The 20,289-nt window shown below is 43.7% G+C and overlaps 1 protein-coding gene across 2 annotated transcripts in view; it reads left to right on the top strand.

Annotated features, from left to right (window-relative positions):
* The window catches only part of STK32B (serine/threonine kinase 32B), a 369,695-nt gene that overhangs the window by 323,713 nt on the left and 25,693 nt on the right, over nucleotides 1-20,289 (top strand). For both annotated transcript variants that reach the window (XM_063108413.1, XM_063108412.1), the window contains one exon: nucleotides 15,107-15,210. In XM_063108413.1, the coding sequence (XP_062964483.1) occupies nucleotides 15,107-15,210 (104 nt within the window). The remainder of the gene's footprint in view (nucleotides 1-15,106; nucleotides 15,211-20,289) is intronic.

Genomic DNA, 20,289 nt, shown 5'->3' with positions numbered 1-20,289 from the left:
CATAATAATACTTGAAATCAGAGAGTGAGGGTCCTTCAGCCTTTTTCTTCTTTTCAAAATTGTTTTGACTCTACAGATACTAGATCCTTTGCCCTTCCATATAAATTTTAGAATCAGCTTGTTGATTTCTAAAAAAAAAAAAAAAAAAAAAAAATCCATGTGGATTTTTGTTAGGATTGCATTGAATCTATACATCAGTTTAGAGAAAAGTAACGTCATTACAATCCTAGTCTTCCAACCCGTGAACACAGAATATTTTTTCATATATTTAGATCATCTTGGTTTTTTTTTTAAATCTGTGCTTTTTAGTTTTCAGCTTACAGGTTTGGCACATATTTTGTTACACTTATACTTAAGTATTTTATAAATTTTTGGTGCTATTCCAAATGACTACTTTTTTAAAAAATCGGTCTTAATCATTAATTGCTAATTTACAGAAATGCAATTGATACTAGTATACTGACCTTCCATCCCGTAACTTTGCTAAACTCACAAGTTTTAGCAGCTTTTTAAATAAATTCTTTGGGATTTCCATATTTACATTTATGTTTGCAAATAGGAAGTTTTACTTCCTCCTTTCACATATGTATGCCTCTTTTTTTTTTTCTTTTTTTTCTTTTTTTTTTTTGGTCTTATTGCCCTCGCTAGAACTGGATCCTGATCTTGGTTGAAAATCATCTAGTATTTTACCATTAGGTATGATGTCAGCTGTAAGGTTTTTGGACTTGCTTTTTATCAGACTGAGAAAGTTCCCTTCTTTATCAGATTGAGGAAGTTCCCTTCTATTTCCAATTTGTTATCACAAATTCATGTTGAATTTTATCATATGGACTTTTATACAATTTCTCTTCTATAGTCTGTTGAAATACATTGGTTGATTTTGAAATGTTGAACCAGCCTTACTTTCCCAGAATAAGCCTGCTTGGTCATGCTGTATTATCCTTTTTATATAATGCTAGCGTAAACTTGCTAATGTCTTGTTCACAATATTTACATCTAGGCTCATGAGGAATATTTGTAGTTTTATTTTCTTGTAACAACTTTATGTGGTTGTGGTATCAGAGTAATGTTAGCAACATAATATAAGTTGGGAAGTATTCTCTCTCCCATTCTATTTTGTGGAAAAATGTGTGCAGGATAAATATTTCTACGTATATTTGATAGGATTATCCAATGAAGATATTTAGGCCTAAAGTTTTCTTTGCAGAAAAGTTTTCAACTATGAATTCAATTTCATTAATAGACATAGGACTATTCTGTTAATCTGTTTCTTCTTAATTAAGAATAAGTAAATCTTAACTAAGATTTGTGGTTTATGTCTTTCAAGGAATTTGCCTATTTCATCTAACTTTTCAAATATTTGGGCAACAGTTATTTGTAATATCCTCTTATTATCCTTTTAATGAAAGAAAATTCTGTGGTGATGTCCCCTCTTTCATTCCTGATTTGGTAATTTGTGTTTTCTCTCTGGTTTTCCTGGTCATTCTAGCTAGCAGTTTATCAAATTAATTCATCTTTTTAAAGAACCAGTTTTTAGCTTTATTAATTTTCTCTATTGTTTTTCTATTTTGTATTGAATTGATTTCTTCTCCTTGTTACTTCCTTCCGTTTACATTAACTTAATTTGTTTTTCCTTTTTTAATTTTATTTTATCAATATACAATGTAGTTGATTTTTGTGTCCCTTTACCAATTCCTCCTCCCCCCCCGCACCCATCAACATAATATCTGTTCCCTTGTCTTAACAAGTTCAAGAAATTGTGATTGTTGTGTCTTCTTCCCTGCCCCCCCCATTTGTTTGTGTATTTTTTTTTTTTAGCTTCAACAAATAAGTGAGACCATGTGGTATTTCTCTTTCTGTGCCTGACTTATTTCACAAAAGACTGAGAATGATAAATGCTGGCGAGGTTGCAGAGGAAAAGGAACCCTCCTGCACTGTTGGTGAGACTTCAAAATGGGGCAGCCTCTATGGAAAATGGTTTGGAGGTTCCTCAAACAATTGCAGATAGATCTACCATATGACCCAGCTATCCCACTGCTGGGAATATACCCAGAGGAATGGAAATCATCATGCCAAAGGGATACCTGTACTGCAATGTTTATTGCAGCACTCATTACAATAGCCAAGAGTTGGAACCAGTCCAAATGTCCTTAATCAGATGAGTGGATACAGAAAATGTGGTATATCTACACAATGGAATTCTACTCTGCTATAAAAAAGAATGAAATACTGCCATTCACAATAACATGGATGGACTTAGAAAAAATTATATTTGTTTTTCTTATTCTAGTTTCTTAAAGTGGAAGTTTATATAATTGATTTGAGACCTGTCTTCTTTTCAATATAAGCATTTAATGCTATAAATTTTGATTTAAGCCCTCAAGTTTTGATATATTTTTATTCAGTTATATACATTTCCAACAGTATTTGGGAATTTTTCATATAGCTTTCTGTTTTTGTTGCCCAGCTTAATTCTGTGATGATCAGAGAAAATACCTTGTATGAATTCTGGTTTTGTTTTTTAATTGGTGAGATGTGTCTTACGGCCTAGGTATGGTCTATTTTGGTGATTATTTCTGTATACTTGCAAAGAATGTATATTCTCTTTTGGGCTATGTAGTCTATAAATGTCCGTTAAGTCAAGTTGTTTGATAGTGATGCTCAGGCCTTCTATATATATCCCTATTGATTTTCTGTCTACTTCTTATATCAGCTACTAAGATATGAGTGTTGAAACCACCAACTATAATTGTGGATTTGTCTATTTTTCCTTGCACTTCAGTTTTGTCTCATATATTTTGACGCTCCGTTGTAAGGTATATACACATTTAAGATGGTTACATCTTCTTGGTAAATTGCCCCATTTATCACTATATGGTGTCCTTCTTGTTGCTTGTTCTGAAGTCTGCTTTGTATATACCCATTTCAGCTTGCTTTTGGTTAGTGTTTCCATGGGATATCCAGGAGTATGCTGGTAAATGTTTAACACACTAGCTCTCTGCTAAATAAGAAAAAAAAAAAAAAACCCTGATTTGTAGATTTTGCTGATTTTCATAATGTAAATACTCCACTCTGGTTGCTTTCAAGCTACCAATGTGACATCATCAAATGCGGAGTTGGGAAGAGATGCTAACAATATGCTCTTGTGAGCCAGTGTTAAGCCTGCCCCAGCACATCCCTGGTGATATCTTTCTCCATCCCTTTATTTTTAACCTCCCTGTGTCTTTATATTCAAAGTACATTTCTTATAGCCAGTCTCAGTCCAACAGTCTCTGTCTTTCCATTGATATCTAGACCATTTATATTTAATATAATAATTAATGTGGTTGGGTTTAAATCCATCATCTTGCTTTTTCTTCCATTTGTTCAGTTTGGTCTTTGTTCTTCTTCTTATGCCTTACTTTGGATTAGTTAACAATTATTTATTATTCCACTTTAATTTCTCTATTAGCTTAGTATTTATACCTCTCTTAAAAAAAATTAGAGGTTGCCCTAGGTTTACAGTATATATCTTCAACTAATCAGAATCTACCTTGAAATATTATGTAATACCATGTATAACATAAGAATTTTATAAGAACATACTCCCAATCCATCTCATCCATCTTTTGTTTTATTTACTATAAATACATACTTCATTGATTTTATTTTTGCTTCAGATAGTCAAGATACTATTTGTGATTAAAAATAAGAAAAATTAACTTTACATTTACCTTCTTTTTCCCCTTTCTGTATTCTTTATTTCTTTACATGGCTTCAGTTCTCTATCTGGCATCACATTCATTCTAAATGAAGGATTTCCTTTAACACTCTTTGCAGTGAAAGTCTACTGGAAATGAATTCTTTCTTTTTCATTTGTTCATTTATTGAAAAAAGTCTTGACCTTATATTATTAAAAGATATTTTAACTGCATACATAATTCTGGATTAGCAGGGTTTTTTCAGCATTTAAATATTGTCACTTTATTGCTTCTGGTTTGCAACATAGTCTACTGTGATTATTGTTGTCCCTCTGTAGGTAGTTTGCCTTCTTCAGCTGCCTTCAAGATTTCTCCTTATCTTTGGTTTTAGATATGATGTATTTAGGTGTATTTTTCTTTTCTTTTTGGTGTTTATGCTGGTTGGTATTCTCTAAATTTCTTGGATATGTGGCTTGATGATTCATCATTTTTGGAAAATTCTTGCTCATCCATGCAAATATTTTTTTGACCCATTTTCTCTCTATTCCCCCCACAGTATTTGGATGCTCTGTTCTTTCCCTCCCTGCTTTTTTTCTTTTAGTGTTTTGTGTAGGTAATTTCTTTTGACCTGTCTTCAAGTCTATTGATGAACCTATTGGAGGCATCCTTCATCCCTGGTACTGTGGTTTGGTGTTTGTTTGTTTGTTTTTAATATTTTCATATAACTCTTATAGTTTCCATCTTTCTGTTGAAATCCCCATCTGTTAATGCAAGGTGTCCATCTTTCCACTAGAGCCTTTGATATGTTTTAAATTCCTTGTCCGTTAGTTGTAACACTTTATATCTGAGTATGGTTCTGTTGATTTCTTTGTCTCTTCATAATAGGTTTTTGTTTTTTGCTTTGCCATCTGTCTCATTACTTTTGGTTAAAATCTGGGCATTATATGTAGGAAAATGTTTGTGCTGGGAAATAGCCATTTTTCTTCTACTGCTATGCCTTTAGTTTTGTGTGGGGAGAGAGAGAATTAAGGCAATCTAATCAGGAAGTGGACTTTATTTGGGTTTTGTTGTTCCATGGTTATCCTCAGTGTGCCACCTCCTCACCTCTCAAGTTAGGTTTTGATGGGGTTACCAAAGGTTTTCTCTCAATGTTCCTGTTCCACCTTCAGCTTCAGGGTTTCCCTATGGTCCTGAACCTTAAATAGGGTCTCTCTCCTTGCACATTCATTCTGTTCCCTGGCAGCAGACTTCTTTTTCTTGTTATTTCATGCTTGCTGATCTGCTTGGGGGAGGGGAAGTACATGTTCTCTTGCTACTTTGGCTCTGCCTCAGTCTTAGGTAGGCTCTTAGTCTTAGGTGTCCAGGGGTCTTGGGGATCTTTGGGGTATTTCTCATTGATCCTGTCTCTCTCCCAGTAGTAGAAAACCACTAATTATCTGAGCTCAGAATGACTTTTGGTTCCTTTCCTGGGGGTAGAGGTTTTGTTTTTCTGTCCCCTCCCCTATCCTCAATGAGTATTCACCAGCGCCCTTATCATGACAGAATCTGCCTCCCTTCTGCCATTGGCTCAAAGCTTTTGTAAGTGTGTGGGCGATGGATCTATGAAGGACTTCATTCCTTTCCTGAAGCAGTAGCTGCTGTCTTCCCTAAATCCTGCATTACCAAGGCAAGCTTGCTATAGTCCCGTGCCCTGCCCCAGTCTTTTTCATGAGAACACAGGGAGGTCTGCAGAGAGGAGCAGCAAAGTTTTGTCTGGACAAACAATGGTTCTGTTCTCTCACCTAAGTCTATACACAACCTTCAGCAATTTATTAAGCATTTTAGCAGAAATTGTCCTACCTTCTTCTATGGCAGCGCTGTTTTCTTCCCATGCTATTCCCAAGTTAATCCAATCTTCACACCCCTATCTCTTCTTTCTTTAGATTTTAGACAGCACCTGTCTTTCTTTAGATTTTAAGCTAATTGGGTTCAAGAAAAGTTGCAAATTTATAGATTGTCTAGCTTTTTCTCATTGTTAGGCTAGGCATGACACTCCAACCCCTACATATCAAACATAGCAGAAGTGTTTGTGATGGTTATAAGAATTACAGTGGAAAAGAGAGGTGACAATGGGATAGATGAATTAGATTAGAAGGTTCAAAAGTAAATTTGCTGAGAAATTAACTTTTCAGCTGGGTCCTAAAGGATGAGTAGGTATTGTTCAGTAAAAAGGGATAAAAAGGCATTGCAGGGACATAGAACTGCATTTACCAAGGCTCTGAGGCAAAAAGGAGCTTGATCCACAGAAAGGACCAAAAGAAACTAGTGTGCAGGGAGGAAAAAAAAAGAAGAAGAAGAAAGAAAACTAGTGAGACCTGAGCCAAGTAAGCAAGGAGGATGAACTTGGAGAAGCGGGCAGGGCTGGGTCACGCAGGACCTGTTGGCACATTAGAGCATTAGGTTTCTATTGCAAGTTCAGTGGGACATTTTAAAGTGCATTAATTGTCTTGGATAAACAGAGAATCTGGGATCCTTAAAGTGGTTAATGAACTTTTCTATCAGTGAAGATGCTACTGATCGTCTCCACTTTCACATATTGACTGTGTAAAATGTACTGAAGTCTTTTTTTTTTAATCTGCAAGTTAAATCTAACACTGCATGGGAAATAGTTTCTGGTTCTGGTGTATCATTGATTTCTATACCTTATCAGAGTTTCCACATTGACTCACCAGCCAATTAAACTTTCCCTCCCCTCTCTCTTCCCATGCAGACATGTGAAGGTCTAATGGTTGACAGCTGAGAAGTTTCTTACATACTTTAATGAAACAAGTTTTCAGCTGCTATTAATGCTACTAGAGTCCCCAGAAAGAAATTACACAACTGATGCGGTGCTTTCATTTTATCTCAAGTTAGTATGGAAGCATGTGACACCTGTATTCATCTGGCTATGAGCCAAGGAAATATAAATTACCTCCAAGGGATCCAGAGAGAGGCCAGGCGTTCTACTTATGTCTGCCTCCCACAGCTTGTCAGCACACTTTAATGCAAAGAATTATGACAGAGTTCGTGCCTCATTTGCGGAACATGCACAACACATACCTTGATAAGATGAGTTTTCATATATGCGTGCATCTCATTGCCCATTCAATAATGAATTTATATAATAAAAACTATGTCACACCTGTTGGGAACTTGCTTTGTTTCAGTCCCTGAACTAAATATGTCGCACATGTTTTCTTATTATGGGGTAGGGAGCTATTACTAGTTCATGGAATCTGAGACTTTCTCAGATGTTAAGTGCTTGCCCGATGACAAAAAGCCAGCAAAGGTGGCCATTGAGATTCAAATCCAGGACTCTGTGACTTCAACTTCTTTGCTACTATGATGCATTGAGCATCTATTTCTAGATCAGCTTCATGCTAATCCCTGAACATCTGGGGCTGACTTAGTCATGTTCCTGCCCTCAAAGAGCTCACAGCCTAATGAGGATGATAGGCATGAACACCATTAATTAAAATACAGCATGATAAATGAAATGGACAAGGGTTTGATGAGAAGCCAGAGCACGGATTGATGAGAGGTGGAAAGAGAGGAACAGAAGAATAACAAGAGATGTAGTGAACATTCTACAGGGAGAGTGAAGTTTAGTCTGGGTTTTGAAGTGTGAATAGGAGTTCATGAGTATGCACAACAGGGTAAACATCATCAGGGAAGCCATAGAAGACTAAAAATAAAGTGTGTCCTATTCTTTGAAGTTGGCACAATGGGTGTAATAAGGACATTGGCCAGACATGGGCTACGAGGGCGGTCGGGACCTGTTTTTAGGAAGTTTTCATACTAAGGACTTTGAACTTTATCCTACAGTAAATAGGAAACCCTGAAATGGTGTTAAGCTAGTAATTTGAACACGTGAATAATAATAACACAACCACAATAGTATTAAATAGCATTTATTGAGCACTTACTATGTCTCAATAAATGTTATGTGCACAACTCCATTTTTCTCTCCACAATAACATTATGTAGCAGATAGTATTCATTTTTAAAGATGAGGAAACTGAGCTACAAGTAAAAGGTTAAGGAGCTTTCCCAAGGCCACTGTGCCAGTAAGCATGAGAGCGGAGGTTCATCTGCAGGCCTGAATAATTACTATATTTGCACCCTTCAGCTCTCCGTGTCATTATTCTATTGACTTAGGAAGGCCTCTCGGGGACAAGTGGAGGTGGGATTAAAGGGCACCAGACTGAAGGCAGGCACATGGCTGGGGCTGGCATGAGTCCAGACAGAGATGAAAAAGGACCAGAGTAAAGGACAGAAAGGATGGTAGAGAGGAAGTTTCTGGAAGGGAAAAATGATGAGGCTTGGGGACCAATCAAATGACAAAACAACAGAGGCTGAGGGAGCGTGCAGAGTCTAAGATGACACCCTGACTTCTGACTGTGCAACTGTGGACACCAGAGGCTGAGATGGAGAACTCAGAGAAGGGGCAGTTTGCGAGGAGTTTGGTTCAGACAGATTGAGCCTGTGGAGCTGCGAGAGATGGGGGTGTCCAGGGGACAAGGTCTTGCCATGAAGAAACTGTCAGTGTGTAGGAGACCTGAGTTCTAGTCCTGGCTGGGCCAGATGTCATTCAACTCCTCCAATAGGCCTTGGCTTTATAGAACATTTAGAGGAGGAAGGAAATTACCTGAAACTCCCCTTTAGACTGAAATGCAGTAATTCTATGTTCCCAGCCAAGAAGGGAGCAATTACCTGTAGAAACAGATCCTGGAAGCCTGCCAGCTCGTAGGCTAGATGTGGAATAGCATTTCACACACGACTGCAGCAACTGAAACCTTCAGCAATATTCATAGAGCTAACACAGCAGGCTAGTAACGATAATTTAGGAGGATATTGTATTATTTTCATATTTTTAGTCTAATGAGGAAGCAAACTCTGCATGGTTACCATAGGGTGGCAAGGGCCGCCAAACGTATTATCTACATTTCCGAGGGGAAGCAAAGCAACCTCTTTCACTTGAAGCCCTGTGCTCTTGCTTTTCTGGGAGGCTAATTATGTGATGCTCTGATGCCCTTAGAATCAAAACTCCCTTTCCACTTCAAACCAGCGTTGGCAGAATTGCTCAGCTGCTGGCAGAGACAGTTGTCAGGAGCTGAGGCTGATCTCTGCACATCCCTGGGCCGTGCTGGGGCAGCCAAAGTCTCCGTGCTGCCCTACGTCCACCCTGTGCATTATTCATGAGCACACGAGATTCCATAGTGCGTGCGGCATGCGGCCGGCAGCACTGACTGGTCCTCGGGAGGTGGCAGGGAAGAAAACAGGCATCGGCAGGGAGTGGGATTCAAGACTCAGCTTCCACAGGATTCAAAATCAATTTTATTAATGTGCACATGAGTGGAGGGGATTGTGTTGAAATCTTAATTTCCTCTAATGTAAAGTTCTTAGAATCTTCATAAATGCTGTTGGTTTTTGTTCAGATTGAATTAGCAGATTTAACACATTGACCATGGAGACATTTTGGAATACCAAACACATAAAGTATGTATTTCGTGTACGTATATTTTATGATATATGATTTTTTATTTTCAGCCTATCCATATAGATGGCATAATTTGATGGAAAATGTGTGGGCTTAGAAGGAGACAGCACTAGGTGCTGGTCATCGTTCTGACCGACTCTGGAGAACGGAGGAGGCCTGGCTTCAGACAGGCTCTGAGCCTCGCAAGCTGTGTCACCTGGGGCCTGGGACTGAATCTCTCCAAGCCTCGGCTTCCTGAAATGGAGAGAATTGTATGTGCCTCAACGTCCTGCTGAGGACAACATGAGACAATGACACACAAAAAATTAACACAGCCCCTGGCATCTAGTAGTGCTGGGTAAATGTGAGCCTTTCCAAGGAGTAGATACCACATGTGAAGGATGGCAAAGAGCTTCTGGAACGTGGTAGACGCTCGATAAATGGCCACATTACCATCACAACCATCATAACGGAACAGCTGTACTCAGCCCTGGGCTCGAAGTTGTAAGAATGGCGTTGGGGTCTGGGGTCTTCTACGTGCCACCTCCATGGCCCCTGACATGGCCCTTAGCCACTCAGGGCCTCAGTTTCTTCCTATGGGCCTAGGGTGCCTCAGGGATGGAGGGGTGGTATATGAAGGGATCTTTGTGCTCTACAAAGCTCTACATGAATGCTATGTACATGATGATGATGGTTATATTTGGTATTTCCAATGTCTGGTAAACAGATTCAAGGTTATCCATGTCCCCCACCAGGGCATTGAAAGTTTTAGTTGTCTTTTTTTCCGGAAAGTTTGGGAAATTTCACTCATCCATAATCCAAGCAGGCGTACCCAGACCGTGGACCCCGGACAACCTCTCCGGGCTTGGCCGTAGCCTACTCCTTTGGGGGTACCTCATCACACATGGTGCCCCAGGGAACCCTTGGTCCCAGCCTTGACAGTGTTGGCCCAGAGCATGTGGTCCCATCATTGGCAAGACTTGTGAGCTGCTAGATCAAATTCTATGCATAGTGAAGATGAATTAACACTTGCTAGGCTCTTAAAATAAGACTTGGACATAGCAGATGCCCTTTAAAGATTCACTTTTTTATTAGCAGTATGTAAAGAGCTTAAAACAGGGCTTGGCACAGAGCAAGGGCTATATAAGTGTTTGCTGCTTTTATTATGATCTTTCATTTGTTTAATCAATCAACAAACCTTTCCTGCATATCTTTCTTTGTGCCAGGCAAGGCATGGGGCACCAGGGAGAACACAACAGTCCCTACCCTCAAGAAGCTTAGAGTTGAGAGAGAGGCAGACAAAAACGCAGCAGGAGATGAAAAGAGTGTGGGGGAGAAGAGGAAACCCCTCATCCAGCCTGGAGAGCAGGGGAAGGAAAGGAAATAGTAACAGCAGAGATATACTCTAAGGAGCAAATGGCACGGGTGACAAGCCTCATATGGCACATGGCAGGCTCCTGGTAACTCATTGGCACATGGCAGCCTCATAACTCTGGAGGTGCATTTTTTGTGAGTTCGCCCAGTGAATTAGGAAAGAAAGACAGACAGAGACAGAGACGGGGTGTTCCAGGAACAGCATGTGGCGTGCACAGGTGGAGCCCGGGTGGCTGTGGGCAGGCGGAGTGGCACAGTGTAGCATGGTAGGGCTACAGGCGGGCAGTGACAGTGCCGAGCTGGTTCCTAGCTCTAGTATCTCATATAGAAAAGATTCCGGGAGCAAGCAAATGAATCTGCAAGCCATCCTGCCACTGAGTCGGGTTCCTCTGGGAGTCTGCAAGTACACTAGCACAGGAAAGGCTCCGAGAAGCGGGCAGGAAGGAATGTGGCTGCACCTTCTCGCCCCCCAGGTATGGCTGGGATCCAATTCCTTTCTCCTCATGCATCCTTCAGCCTCGCACCAAGCTGGCAGCATTTGGAGAAAAAATGGTTTGTCGTGATAGGAAGATCTTTCTGCAGGGTGCCTCAGTGGTCGGAAAGGTCACCGCCCTGCCACAGCGAGAAGGACAGATTGGAGGAGGAGACCCTGGGGGCAGAGAACTGGCCAGGAAGCTACTGCAGGAGGCTAGGAGAGAAGAAGAATGGGAATCCCAACCAGGACTGTGTGGGCAAAGACAAGGAAGCACACAGGAGCTACTAAAGAGGTAGAATCTTCTAGAATTGACGGCTAAATGTCGCTGCTTTAATAATGGGAACTCCCTGAGCCTGGGAGTCAAGACCACGAGTTTTAGACTTGACCGCAGAGTCAGTGAGTGGGTGACCAAAGGAAGTCGCTCTTCCTCCTCAAGCCTGGTGACCAGTGCTAACAAGGATGTGGTAGTTTCCAAGGGACCCTTCACCTCTGCCATGATGATTCCAAGAGGCTGTGAGCTGTTTCCACTTCTGAGGCGGACATTGATAAGTCGGACCAGCTCTGTGGCATCGGAGGTTAAAGAGCCAATCGACATGCATTTATTAAGTGCCTACTGTGTACTTGGCTGAGTACCAGGCCCTGGGAGGAAGGAAGGAGGGCGGAAGGAGGGCGGAAGGAGGGCGGAAGGGTGCATCAGAGCACCAGTCCCCAGGTAACTCAGTCGCTCCTGGCAGTGCCTCGTACGGGGGAGAGGACTTTGGAGTCAAAACAGAGACTCATCCTAGCTCTGCTGTGCTAGCTGGTGACCCCGGCAAATTTGTTATCCCTTGTATTAGTTTTTTGTGGCTATGAAACAACCACCACAAACTGGAGGACTTGAACCAATAGAAATTCATTTTCTCACAGTTCTGGAGGCTGGAAGTCCAATATTAAGGTGCCTGCAGGACTGCTCTCCCTCAGAAGGCTTTTAGGGAGATCCTTCATTGCCTCTTGCAGCTTCTGGCAGCTCCAGGTGTCCCTCGGCTTGTGGCTGCAGCACTCCAGTCTCTGCCTCTGTCTTCACACAGCCTTCTTCCCTGTGTTTCAAATCCCCCTCTCCTTTCCCTTATAAAGACATCAGTCATTGGATTTAGGGCCCAACCTAAATCCAGGATGATTTTATCTTGAGATCCTTAATCACAGCCACAAAGATCCATTTCCAGATACAGCCCCATTCATGGGCACCGGGTTTAGTACTTGGACATATCTAGTGTGGGGGCCACATGCAGCCCTGTACAGCCCTTCACGCCTCTTCTGCCTCATCAGAAAAGTGGAGATCGTTATGCTGTTTATCTCATTGGGAGGTTGGGAGGACTGAAGAGGTTATATGCATAAAATTTTTAACACAGCACTGGCAAACTGCAGTTGCTGTTATTCATTCATCCATATGTGAAAGGGTGTTATCAGGTATATGTGGTTCGTACCTGTCCTTCCAGCTCTACACCTGGACGATTCTCTCGAGTCTAAGCACTGTGATTCTGGGCCGCCAAAGCAGTCATGTTGGTGGCATAGGGATTTTGGCATAAAAGTTGTTTCTGTTCTAGCATCAGCCCCAAGTGTGCAGGGGAGGAGGGAATGTCACCTTCTCTGGGACTGCAGACATTTGTCACTTGTTTGGTCATGACAGCTGGACAAAATTGCTCCACTGCTGCTTCTGTCCTGAATTCCAAACGGACTCAGGGCTCCAGGTATGACAGAGATTTATGGGGAACGCCCTGCACCCACAGCCATTTCTGAACTCACGGTGCGTCCTGCACTATCGTGGCTGTGGGCAAGGCCAGAGGCTTCCAGGTGTTGGAGGTGCACGGACAAGCATGATGTGACTCATCTCCTGGAACCCTCAGAACAGAGGAAAGAAGGACCCAGATCGAGCTGCAGGAAAGGAAGTCCCTGCAGGTTCAAGATCAACTTTAGGCTTAATGTGGGTTCCAGGTGGGAACCAAAATACAGTGCTCAGTGCCCGGCACGCACTAAGAAATCAATAAATATTTGCTCACCAGATGCCTAATGAACAAGTAAGATCACTAACGTTGGACTCAGGCTGATCTAGGATGGATAGAAAGGGGCAAGCAAGAAGTTGCTGAAAATACAAAACCCGCGGACACAGAGACTAGTTCATGAGGCTGAGGAGGACGGAGTGAGGTCAGCCCCAGGTCTCTGGTCTGGGTGACCAGGTGGGGGGGGGGGGGCTAAGCATGACCAAGGAAGAAGAGGCTTGAACAACAATTCAACTCCTATTAACAATGCCTAATGTTTACCCAGAACTTAACACAGGCCACGGATCCTGCTAAACTCTTGCCATGTATTACCATATTTAACCCTCACAACAACCCAATGGATAAACTGTTATTGTTATCCATGTTTTATAAAACAGACAAAAAGAGAAGTTGAGTCACTCGTAGAACTCTGCTCCAGGTACTCTGATGGTCTTTCTATCTCTCAACAGACCACGTTGGTTCCTTTGTAACGATCAAATAACCTGAGGCGACATCTCCTCAAAATCCTAGTTGTGTCATTCCCCAACGTGGCACTGAGTGTGTTTTGCAAACAGGGATTGAGCCATGTGTAAGGCACGTCTCAGCTCTGTACTTCTGGCTGTGTGACTCTGAACTTCTGGCGGTCAGGCCACTGGCCCTCTCTGAACCTCATCTGTAAAATGTGTCAAACAATAACCTGTCCCCAGATGCTGTTATGAAGAGAAGAGGAGAGCCCAGGGGTGGAAGTGCACTATAAAATACGGAGCACATGGGTAGCTGGAATTTGGCTGCTGGTCAGATTGAAGTGTCACGCTGCCAATCAACAGCCCAGATCCAGGCGTCCCCACCCTCCCTTTCCTGCCTCAATCCGGCCCTCCCCTTCCCATGCCACTTCAATGCCAGTCTGCAGATTGAGTCAAGGCAGCTTTAATCATCACATGTTGTGGCTCCTGGGACAAATTTTGGCAGTAAAATGGAATTATGTCTGCAAATTAATTTGCTAGAAATAATCAACATTTCACAAAATTTTCCTGAAAGCCAGTGTGAGCAATTAGACCTTATGATGCCCTCCTGGCCCACTGAGGCTGGGGCAAGGCAATGAGATGAACCCATCACTCAGCCTCTTGGGAGTGGGCAGGGTTGGGAACCCCTGGCACAAGTACAGTCTCCTGAGAAATAAGGGTCCACCGCACTTGGGCCTCCGTCCTTTACTTTTCTTTCTATCAAGGTGAAATTTCCATAACATGAAATTAACCATTTTAAAGTGAACAGTTCTGGCTGGCTGGTCAGCTCGGTTGGTTAGAGCTCGGTGCTGATAACACCAAGGTTTGATCCCTGTGCTGGCCAGCAGCAAAAATAATAAAATGAAGTGAACAATTGAGTGTCACTTAGTACATTCACAATGTTGCACAGCTGCCACCACTATCTAGTTCCAGAATGTGTTCATCACCCCCAAAGGAAACCCTGCACCCAAGAGCAGTTGCTTGCCCCACTCCCCACCCCCAGCCACTGGCCCCCTCCGTCTGCTTTCAGTCTCTGTGCATTTACCTATTCTGGGTATTTCCTATTAGATGCTACCTATGCTAGAATAAAGTCGTTCCTGAGATAGGCACCAAGCACAAAGAGTTCCAAGCTTCCTGGCTGTTGGTGCCAGAAGCAAAGTGACATTTATCAGGGTTCCTAGCCCTTGGGGTCTCGGCTCCCTGCTCTTCACTGTGAGTTTGCTCCACCTGGTCTCCTTGCCAACCGTGATTGCTGCACCATCAAGTGCACCTCCTCCAGGCCTGCCTGGACTCTCACTGGGCAGACTGCCTGTCCACCGCACACTTAGGGCACCCCATTTCTATCCTGCCCTGGAGTGTCACATGGGTGCTGCCTGTGGTGCCTGCAACTTGTTCTCAAGCCGGCTTGTGGCTCACTGAAGGTAGGAACCACAAGCATCGTGGAAGGAGTGCTAGTTTCACCGTCCAAAACAGCTGGGTTCATATCCTGCTTCCCCTCTCTAAGGGGTGGTAGCCATCAAGTGGGGTGCACAATGATGTTCTCTTTGTCCTGTCTTTGGCAGCCCCAGAAGTGTTCCAGGTGTACATGGACGGCGGCCCTGGGTACTCATACCCTGTCGACTGGTGGTCCCTGGGGGTCACAGCCTACGAGCTGCTGCGGGGCTGGGTAAGACGTGCAGAGAACATGAGGGGCTGTGGGGTGGGGCACCCCGGGTGGAGGCGGCAGGGTGTCGGCTGGCACAGCACAGTGCAGGAGGAGCACTGGAGAAAGAGTCAGAGCCCCTGGGTTCGGTCCTGACTGTCTGGGTGTCACCTAAGCACTGGAAGGACCCTCAGCGAGCTTCTGCCCAACTCTCTCCTTCTACTGATGGGGAAATGGGTGTCCACAGGGGAAGGGTCTCAAAGGTCCACCACTAACCAGCGGCAAGTCAAAGGCAAAGCATTTTGGCTTCAGGTTTGCAAACTGTCCTCTTTGAGCCCACAACACGTGCTTGATTTCCCAGCTTGATTGGAAGGTGTTTAAGGGTAAAGACTGTGCTTCTTTTCCCTTTTTTTTGGGAGGGGGGGTTCATCTCTTCCCTGAATACATAGCTCAGTGTCCAATAGAAATGGGGCATTCAATGCATGTTTTTGTTTTATTTCATTTAAATTTAATAGCTAAAGATGACTAATGAAGCTATTTGGCAACTAATGACTCATTTTTATTTGAGCAGAAAAGTATGATGGCTAACAGCAATTTCGAGGCATGTTTTCTTTGTGCAAGTTTCATTTGAAAATGATGTCACTTCACCTCCCAGGACCACAGCTTCTCCATTTGTACAACGGGGATGACAGTATCTTTTCGGTCTGTTTTGCGGAGTTGGAGCTGTGGGGTTCACATGTCTTTGCACCGTGAGAGGCATGTTTGGCATTTCACTCATCTTTGTAGCTCCAGTGCCTCACTCAGAGCCAGCTGCAATTTTAATATTGTTTAAGAGTAATTTGCATACATGCATATGCATGCCAGTAAGAGGTGCCCTCCTAGAGGGCAGGGCAGTGTCTTATTCATTGTGGGGGTTCCCACTGCATGGTGATAATGGGAGTTGAATGGATGTTCATTGAATAAGTGAATGAATGAATGAATGAATGATGTAAACCATGAGCACCATCAGTGCAAATAATAATCATCACCCCGTCGTTCAAGCAACTGTTTTCTGCTCTTGATCTCAATTATTTCTGCTGAATTCTTCCAAAACCAAATTACTGTACATGGTATTTTTAGAATGCAAAGAAAATATGAATCTGTTCACTTTCTGAGCCACTGAATGAAAAGAATTAAAGTCCCACGTTTTACTTGTCCTGGTTGGTTGGTTTGCTGTCTGCTGGTTCCATTGACACACACTCAGAGAGGGGAGATGAGGGTCCGCGGTGCTGCATGAGCCCGAGCACGCAGGCATCCACCAGGGGCTGTGAATCTTAGCTAATCCATCACACAGATGACCTCAGTGAGCAGTTGCCCTAAGTGTAGCTGCACGCCCACCAGCAGAGAAGATTTTGGTGGTCATTTCCTATGGGCAAGAGCAGCCAGAGATGACAGCTTGGCAGAAAGCCCCAAGGATGGAGTGGTTCCTGCTGCTTCAAAAATAAACTGTTTCATTTTTAATTCTTAGTTTTCTGCTCAGAAATCCACTTGCCACTTTCAACAGAAGTGAGAGAGGCAGATGGTGGGATGGAGGCCTTGGTGTGGGGACAAAGTAATTGAATGAAAGAACACTCATTATGTCCTAGTGGAAATCTCTCTCCCAAATGTTTTTGTCTGTCTTGAACTTTGGCCTGGATGGCGATGGGTTTACTCTGTTTATTCTATTTCTCATACCAAGAACAATTGAGTCAGTCAAAAAGCTGTGTTGACAGATGCTCATATTTGCACATAGACCATGCAAGTCTAGGACTCATCCCTCCTTGCAATTCCTTAGTCATGTCAGTGACAGCATCCCTGACAGGACCTGGGAGCTCATTACTTTCAGAAAACAAAAGGAATTCATAACTGGAATTTCCCAGTATGTGTTCTAGGATCTTAGAGTTGGAAAGCATTGGAAATGATGGGGGTTGGGGGTGGGGGGCTGCCGTTAGCTCAGTTGGCTAGAGTGCTGCCTTATAACACCAAAGTCACAGGTTCAGATCCCCATACCAGCCAGCTGCCAAAAAAAAAACCTAGAAATGATGGGAGGAAATTTATGATATTAATATGGTTTCTTGGCCAGAGGCCCAGGAATACTCTAGTTCTAGTCCAGAAAACAGCCATCTGTTTCCATGAGGAGCCAAGCACTCTGTAGGAAGAGCAGGGTCACCGAGTCTCACTGGTAGGCTTGTGGTCCCTGGGTCACAGCCTGTGAGCTGCTGCAGAGCTGGGTAAGACGTGCAGAGAACACGAGGGGTAGTGGGGCGGGAGGGCCCTGGGTGGAGGTGGCAGGGCATCGGCTGGGATGGTGCAGTGTGGGAGGAGCTCTGGATGAGGTATCAGAGCCCCTGGGTTCAGTCCTTATCTCCACCCGTGAGCTCATGTGGAGCTTGTAGGCTGGATAGGAGACATCAGTCGGATCCAGTTTCTCTCTGAGCCCCAAATAGAATCTCAGTTCTTACCCCCGCAGGTCTGCTAAGTGAAATAAGAAGGCCCAAGCTAATGCCACCTCTCAGAATTCCCTTTCAGAGCACTGTACCGCAGTCACCCTGTCCTTCTGCCTGGATCACTATGGGAAGAGATTTGAGGAGATTTCCCATCCACAACACCCACCCCAGAGAAGAGACTTAAAGATCCTTCACCCAACCATTGTCCCACTCAACTAGAAGTCTCCAGGTGATCAACTATCTGTTTGTTGATTACCCTCAAGGTACAGGGACCTCCTCACCTCCTGAAAAAATCTGTGTCACTTTTGGACAGCTCTAATGGTTAGGAATGATTTCCTCTTACTCAACCGAAAGCTGCCTCCTTCTAACAGGGAAAGAGAATCTTAGAGGTTCAAACCCTGGCTCCACCAGATACGCCATCTGTGATATTCAGCAAGTCTTTTAGAACAGATTGAATACTCACTCAGAATCTGCTTGTGTTAACAAAATAAACAAATAAATAGGAAGAAAAATTCTCAAAGCTGCTTTGAGAATTAAAGGATTCCGATGACATAAATTACCTCCATGGTGAGTGATGAATGGTCAGCACTGGGTGAATGTTAGTTTCCTTGCCCTTCTCCTTGGGTCCCTGACCCAGGCAGGGCCTGCTGGCAGGCCGTGTCCCTTTCAAATTAGCACCCTTCAAACGCTAGAGACAGACACTGAAAACACCCGGTTACTGACCATTAGCAGGTCAGGCCCTTGGGCTTTGTGAGCAGAGATGGGTTCCCCTCCACACTCTGCACTTCTTGGTGTTGTGATTCGGGCTAGGTTGCTTAATTCATCTGAGCCCTGGCTTCCTCCTTCATAAAAGAAGAATTATGAGGCAGACCTGCGGGGTCACTGTGGAATCAAATAAGAAAATGTGGCCAGAGCATTTTCCCTGGAACACAGAGGGCTGCTGATTTTTGAGTAACTATGCACGTGGTGATGATTTCACAAGACGGGTCGATGTAGATAAAGCACTGACGACTTAGGGTTAGAGGAGCAGGGGAGAGTTTCTGAGGGACGAGACATTCAATCTGGGTCGCATATGAGTTGTTGGAGGGAATAGCGTGAGCACAGATGGGGAAGGGAAACTGAGGCTGATTCAGCAAGTGTTTTGGCCCAACCACCTGTCGGAAGGACAGTCAGGGGACAGTCTAGAAAGGACTTGAGGCTAGCTGGTGGCAGGTGGCTTTGCCCTGGAGGCAATGTGGTGCCAGCCATGGTGTTTAAGTGGGTATATGATATATGGAGTCACATATTTCTGGGTTCACATCCTAACTTTGCCTCACAATCTCCGAGTGATTTCCAGTAAGCCAGTTTCTTGTCTACTAAATGGAGAGAACAGCAGTTCGGGCACGTAGGACAGGGCTTCTCGACCTCAGCACTATGGACATTTGGAGAAGGAAAATTCTTTGTTGTGGGACCGTCCTATGCATCGTAGGATGTCAGCAGCATCCCTGGTCTCCACCCACTAGGTTCTGGCAGAAATCCCCACCAGTTATGACAACCAAAAATGTCTCAAACATTGCCAAATATCCCCTGGGGGACAAACCGTCCCTGGCTGAGTACCCTCTGCAGAGTAACGACAAGGACTGAGTGAGATCCTGAATGTGAGGCCATTGGCATATGGCACTGCACAGAGGGGACCTCAGTACAGACAAGGGTTGGGGCCTTGAAAGCCCACTCTGTGGCACCAGGAGGACTTGACCCTCTTTGCTTGCCCACCAACCACCACTGTGACCTGGTGTGTCCCTTGCCACAATCAGCACTGCTCCTTGGGGATGCGTAGACAGAGAAGGCTGGGAGTGTGGAGAGGCCAGTGAGGAAAGAGAGGTTCTGGAGCTCCCCCTAGAGGCTGGAGGGCAGAACTAAGACCCGCTGGATGTACCCTGGGTGGGTGGGCTGTACTGGAGTGTTAACCTGACAAAGGAAAGGAGACAGTCTTCCTCGGACTGGTCCTTGAGTGGAGCCCTGACTTCACTGTGCCAGGATTCAGAAGCCTGGGAGGTAATGGAGTCTGTGACCTTCATTCAAGGGAGGGGAAGGAACTTCTTGAATTTTTCAGCGTTTTTCAAGCTGTGTTTCCTGGACTCTAAGACCCTGCAGAGGCGATTCAACAGTTCAGGGGTAAGGAGGAGGGCAGGGAATGTTTCCCCAAGCTTTGGAGGTTTAAATTGCCTGAGGATCTGCTCTTTAGTTGCATCTGCTCTGTATTTCAGATTTTGAGTAAAAAGATTTTTGGGAAAAAATCATTGGATTAGATGGTCTCCAAGGCCCCATTCAGCTCTAATGGTTAAACTAACAGATCTATGGCAATTCTATTTCTCTGTCTTCTCTCTATTTCTTGGGAAATTGGCATTTTTTTGTAAACTGAGTGTCCTGGAATAGAGACACACCTGCACACCATAATGAGTATATCCAGGGTCTTATTGCTAAGATCACCTTTACCAACAGTACATGCAAAAATACCACCTGGTTTTCTGAGTCAACACATCTGAAGGCCGACGAATGAGACTAAGCATCAATAGAATCCTTTACCACCCACAGACAGAATATTGATCTTAATATTTGCCATTATTCTTGTAAAAGGATATGGGTTTCTCTACAACCA

This window comes from Cynocephalus volans, chromosome 9 (genome assembly GCF_027409185.1).
Source record: "Cynocephalus volans isolate mCynVol1 chromosome 9, mCynVol1.pri, whole genome shotgun sequence".
Taxonomy (NCBI): Eukaryota; Metazoa; Chordata; class Mammalia; order Dermoptera; family Cynocephalidae; genus Cynocephalus; species Cynocephalus volans.
The sequence above is the reverse complement of the archived record's forward strand: the minus strand, read 5'-3'. Positions and strand labels throughout refer to the sequence as shown.